Source organism: Macadamia integrifolia, unplaced genomic scaffold (genome assembly GCF_013358625.1).
Source record: "Macadamia integrifolia cultivar HAES 741 unplaced genomic scaffold, SCU_Mint_v3 scaffold1563, whole genome shotgun sequence".
NCBI classification, from domain to species: Eukaryota; Viridiplantae; Streptophyta; class Magnoliopsida; order Proteales; family Proteaceae; genus Macadamia; species Macadamia integrifolia.
The window spans coordinates 63083-68725 of NW_024868260.1; the positions used below are offsets into that span (position 1 = coordinate 63083).

At 37.4% G+C, this 5643-nt stretch overlaps 1 protein-coding gene across 1 annotated transcript; it reads left to right on the forward strand.

Moving 5' to 3' along the window:
- Window positions 1–4477: 4477 nt before the first annotated feature.
- Window positions 4478–4949, forward strand: LOC122064216 (heavy metal-associated isoprenylated plant protein 27-like). The gene has a single exon (XM_042627937.1). The coding sequence runs from the start codon at window positions 4559–4561 to the stop codon at window positions 4922–4924; it is 366 nt and encodes a 121-aa protein (XP_042483871.1). The 5' UTR covers window positions 4478–4558; the 3' UTR covers window positions 4925–4949.
- Window positions 4950–5643: the final 694 nt, after the last annotated feature.

A 5643-nucleotide genomic window follows, 5' to 3' on the forward strand; every position in this document is an offset into this window, starting at 1 on the left:
TTCGCTAGAAGGTCAATGGCATAAGAGGAGAGAAAAAAAAAAATAATTACATGATAACCTTAAAAATCCTCAGGAAAACAAACCATAGAGATTCCTCTAGTCCACTCTTCACTTTCGGCATGACCATTAATAAACAAATGATTAGGATTCAATTCTCATCTTCTTGAATGAAATAATATAGAATTTACACTCAATGAGGAATTATACTGATGTGAATTGAAGAAGTGATGGCTCTTTGAATTGTAATGACGATATCATGATGCACTAAAAGAAACATGATAGAGGGTTAGAAAAAACGAGAGTCACCAACTACCATAACTGTTATGAAAAGCATTGCAAACTATGTTCCTCCCTTTATCCATGTGCCAGCAAACATACTTTATGAATCATTTTCTCAATGTTGTCTGCATAAGTTAAGAATAGAATCAGTATAAAGCATTTAGATAATGAAAAGGAAGGTAAAATCATAAAAGAAGTTTGTCCATTGTCATTTTATTAAGAAAAAGCAGCAGACATGAAAATCAGAATCAACACTAAAAAAATTTGAGACAAAAATGATAAATTAAAAAGTTTATAATTGTTTTTTCTTTCCCTAAGCATTGCCCATTTCACTATCAAATAAGAGATGTGAAACAGATATTCAGATACTTAATACTTTGTTAAGAAAATCAAATCCATAAGTCGGTGGTATCTTCTCCAATTAAGATAGAACTTCACAAGTTGTTGGCACAAACTCACAAATTAAGCATTCCAAATCTAGTAAGATGCTCAAACGATTACCCTTCTTCAAAATTCAAATAAAGTGATTGAAAATACTTCTCTCTTCTCAACATTTGTATATCTACTACAGATTCCCAATACCACCAAAAAAAAAAAATCTCTTATATTAGAATTGTATTCGAAATAATGTCAAAGACATACAAATTATGCCCTAGCGTCGGAACATCGCAAACATACCTACATTTATTCATTTATTTATTTATTTATTTTGCATAGAATAATAGTGAAGGGCCTATAAATGGAAATGTGTACAACTATACAGGTGTACAGGGAACTCAATTTCATCAATGATTAAGGGGCATTAATATACCATGACACTAGAAATAATGACTGCTCAGTGGATAGAATTGGATCCTGCCTAATGTACTAAGTATGTCTATTCATCCCACTATTAGCTCACGAGTATACTAAGTTGTTTGCCGACCTTGTTTTCCGTGAAAATGAGAGATTCTCAATTAATTACAATGATGCCTAGCTAGCCTTCCTTATCAGATAAGCCAATCTCGATGGATTGTTTCCCTTTTGTGAAATAATTAAATAACTAGTGCTAGTCCCCTTCAAATACAAGATGGACCCAAGCCTAATGGTTGAAAATTTGAACACCACTGCCTATAATATGATTTTTGAAAATTTGAACACCACTACCTATAATATGATTATTGAAAAGACAACATATATGTGTGAACATGGCCATAGAATGAGTGATGGGAGTGCTCTTCTTACATACAAGGACATAGACAACCTCATATCTTAACATATATAGTAAGTTAAACCATTCAATTGAATGGCTCTAACCTATCACTTATCCTGTTACATTTCTATATGACATTGGGCCTTGATAGCATCACTTCAATTTTGTAAAAGGTTAGAAACTAATTCAATAATAAACAATGGAAATAATTTGAATCTTAAGTCTTTCTATCTGCTAGTCCAATTGCAGGCCATATGAACTTGATGGCAGAGTCGAGCTTTTGAAAATCAGTGTCTTTAATGACCCTAAATTAAAATGATAAAATCCCAAAACATAATAAGTCATATGATTTTTTTGAGATATCAAACCTAAAATATGGTCTGTCAAAGTAACAAAATGATGACACCTCAGAATGAAGTTTCAAACTTAATTTAAATAACAAATTTTACTGGTCTCTGTCAAAACTTTTAAAAGTCTATCTGAAGAAAATACTGGAGATCTAGCTTCTTTGGTCTTTTGGGGTCTGATTTTTGTTATTCTTTATTTTTGTTTTAGAACCAATTTATGAGGGGTAAATCCATTTGGAGCCGACGATAATGTGTTTTTTTATCATCAGTTGTTGAATCAAACCTGTAATATGTAACACTGTCTAATAGAAATTTCTCAATAAGATTTATATTTAATTTGTCTACTGTTTCATTCTTAGTTGCCAAAATTGCTTATTCGTTAATGTATTCAGGCGAAGGAAATATTGCATTGTTATCAATTCATCTTCAAATGTACCTCATGTTTGAATTGTATCATCATTTCATCTAGAATGCAACTTCTTCATTTTGTATCACAGATGTGACATTACTAAATTTGCATCTATCATTTCTACTTTTGTAGCACATAGAACCAAGGAGAGTACTTGTCTAAAGTCACAATAACTTTTCCACCAAATGATTCTGAATTTCACAATATATCTTATACTGCACTATCAAATCCTTTAATTGCTTTTCTTTTAGCCATTGGTGCTTTGCAACATATGATAATTCTTGCTCAACGGGTCAATTCAGTCATGGAACTTTGCTTTGAGAAACTGCTTATATAATATCTATGGGATTTTTAAATCTTGAATGTGTTGTTTTATCCCTGACATTATTGTAGCTACTCTATATGTTGTCACTGATTGAAAAATAAAGTTATACTGCAACTGCACGGGTCATGTGTAGATGCGGATCGATCACAGGGAGGCAAATTATATGGAAAATCAGTTAACCTACGTAGAATGTATTAACAAGGTTGTCACAAACTAAGGTAAACTAAACTAATAATGGTGAAAGGTGTGAATTAAACTATGGAATTAAATTAAACATGCAATGAAAAAGTGAACCTAAGATTAAGGCAAGAATGAATAATGAAGTTAAAATTATGTAAGCACTAGAGAGGTGTGAAATTATGATGTGAGAAAGCACTTAATAATTAGAATCCACCATGAAATTTAAGAATAATATATAAACAATCTAGCCATATACCGCATGCTTGAATAGGTCAATAGAAAATATGGATTTTTAAATCTAATATATCCCATGAGTTATAAACACATAAATAACATTAGATAATAAGCAAGACTGTATTGGAAGTTGGCAATTACGCATACGAAAGGTAATCAATGACATACATAATTTTGACTTTGCAATAGGGTTTTGGTTACATGGAATTAAGAAAATGGGCATCAATTGCTTATAATTCTCTTCATCTCATGGTTTCATCCAATCCCCAAGTTGCAGTTAACGATGGTGATGATGAGAGATAAAAAATAACTATAAAATGGACAAGATATGATATTGAATTAAATCTGATATTAAAAAAAAGAATAAAAAAAATATTTGAGAAAATTGCATTGCCACCCCCTGAACTTCGGTCCTTATTCAACACCACCCCCTGGACTTTTCGAAACGTCAAAGCCACCCCCTAAAAATTCAAAAAATTCTAAATCGGTCCCTGCCGTTAGCCGACCGTTATAAATGAATGAAAACCGGTTAGTTTTTTTATAATATACCCAAAATACCCCCACCTATTGTGAGAGGACAATATTGCCCTCTCTTTCATTTCCATCTTCTAAACCTATCTCCCATCTCTCATCTCTCATCTCACTCCTCTCACTCACTCGGCCAGACAAGAAGAAGAAGACGACGACGACGACAATACGCCACCCCCTGCAACTTGATTCTCTTCCCTCCGGCGTCCGATTCTCTTCCCTCCGGCGTGCGATTCTTCCCCCTCCGGCGTGCAAAGCTCTCCCCCCTCCGACGTCCGAACCTCTCTCCCAAGGTAGTAGAAGCCAAATTTTCAATTCCGCTAATCCTATACTATCAATAATGTGTGGTTGCCATGGCTAGCCTGTCATTTGATTCATTTCTGTGTCCATGTTTATGATTGGAGCCTGGAAGCAGAGCAGTGGAAACAGGAGAGTTTAGGGCAACTAATCAACGTGACGAGGAGCTGGGTCCGCCTGGAGTTCCAGAATCCGGATGCCATGTTTTCCGTTTTCAAGCTAATGGTTTTGTTACTCCTTGCGAGAATTGGGGCAGGCTTGCAAGGAGGAGAAGTTGGTTTCACCTATAATGGATTCCAAAGTTCAGACTTGCAGCTGGACGGCATAGCCAACATCAATTCCAATGGCCTCCTCGTGCTGACCAATGCCACCAATCGACAGAAGGGGCATGTCTTCTATTGTACCCCGATCCACTTCCTCGAACCATTTTCATCATCTTCATCAGGTGGCGCCGCTGCTCTCTCTTTCTCTACAACTTTTGTCTTTGCCATCATCTCCCAGTACCCCGATTGTTCCAGTCATGAGATCGCATTTGTCATCACACCCACGGTTGGCCTCCCTGCTGTTTTTCCAGGCCCAAATCTTGGCCTGTTCAACCCCTACAACGTTGGCAATTCAGGGAATCATATATTCGCGGTCGAGCTAGACACCGCAAAGAACACTAATTTCATTGATATCCTGTTCATCTTATTTTTGATATTTAATCCTAAAAATGGTTAGTTTTGGTTCTTATTACTAACAAACAGACGGTGGAGATAAAGATAAAGATGGACTGTGAAGGATGTGAGAGGAAAGTGGAGAAGGCAGTGAGAGGTATGAGTGGAGTGACACAGGTGGATATAGATCCGAAGCACCACAAGCTGACGGTGGTTGGGTACGTGAATCCAAAGAAGGTTTTGAGACATGTACAGCACAGGACTGGGAAGAAGGCCGAGTTCTGGCCTTACATCCCTTACGAAGAAGTGGCTCACCCTTACGCTCCAGGTACTTATGATAAAAGGGCACCATCTGGGTATGTGAGGAACACCATGGACGACCCCAGGAGCTCCAAGCTAGCTCGGGCTAGTACCATGGAGGAGAAGTACTCCAACACCTTCAGCGATGAGAACCCTAACGCCTGTTCCGTCATGTAATGGTAGGGAGAGATCTGTTCAGTTCTGTTCTGTTTTGTTTCAGCAAGTCTGACTTGCTGCCGCTGCGCTTGTTTTATATGAAGTTGTAGCTGCTCTTCCTTCCTTTTTTTTTTCTTTTTTTGTAGATAGATCGATCCAAGGAAAATGGGGGAAATGAGTTTTGTTGTAAAATCATTTTCAGAAGTAAGATTATGCAAACCATTATTGGATTATTTGCTGGTTCTGGTTTTGGTTCTAGTTCCTCTGTTACAGCCTCTACTGTAATGGCTTCTTAGCCAATGTTTCTCTAGCCATGGTAAAGAGGTTCGGACGCCAGAGGGGGGGAGAGCTTTGCATGCCGGAGGGGGGAGAATCTCACGCCGGAGGGAAGAGAATCGAGTTGCAGGGGGTGGCGTATTGTCGTCGTCGTCGTCTTCTTCTTCTTGTCCGGCCGAGTGAGTGAGAGGAGTGAGATGAGAGATGAGAGATGGGAGATAGGTTTAGAAGATGGAAATAAAAGAGAGGGCAATATTGTCCTCTCACAATAGGTGGGGGTATTTTGGGTAGATTATAAAAAAACTAACCGGTTTTCATTCATTTATAACGATCGGCTAACGGCAAGGACCGATTTGGAATTTTTTGAATTTTTAGGGGGTGGCTTTGACGTTTCGAAAAGTCCAGGGGGTGGCGTTGAATAAGGACCGAAGTTCAGGGGGTGGCAATGCAATTTTCTCAAAATA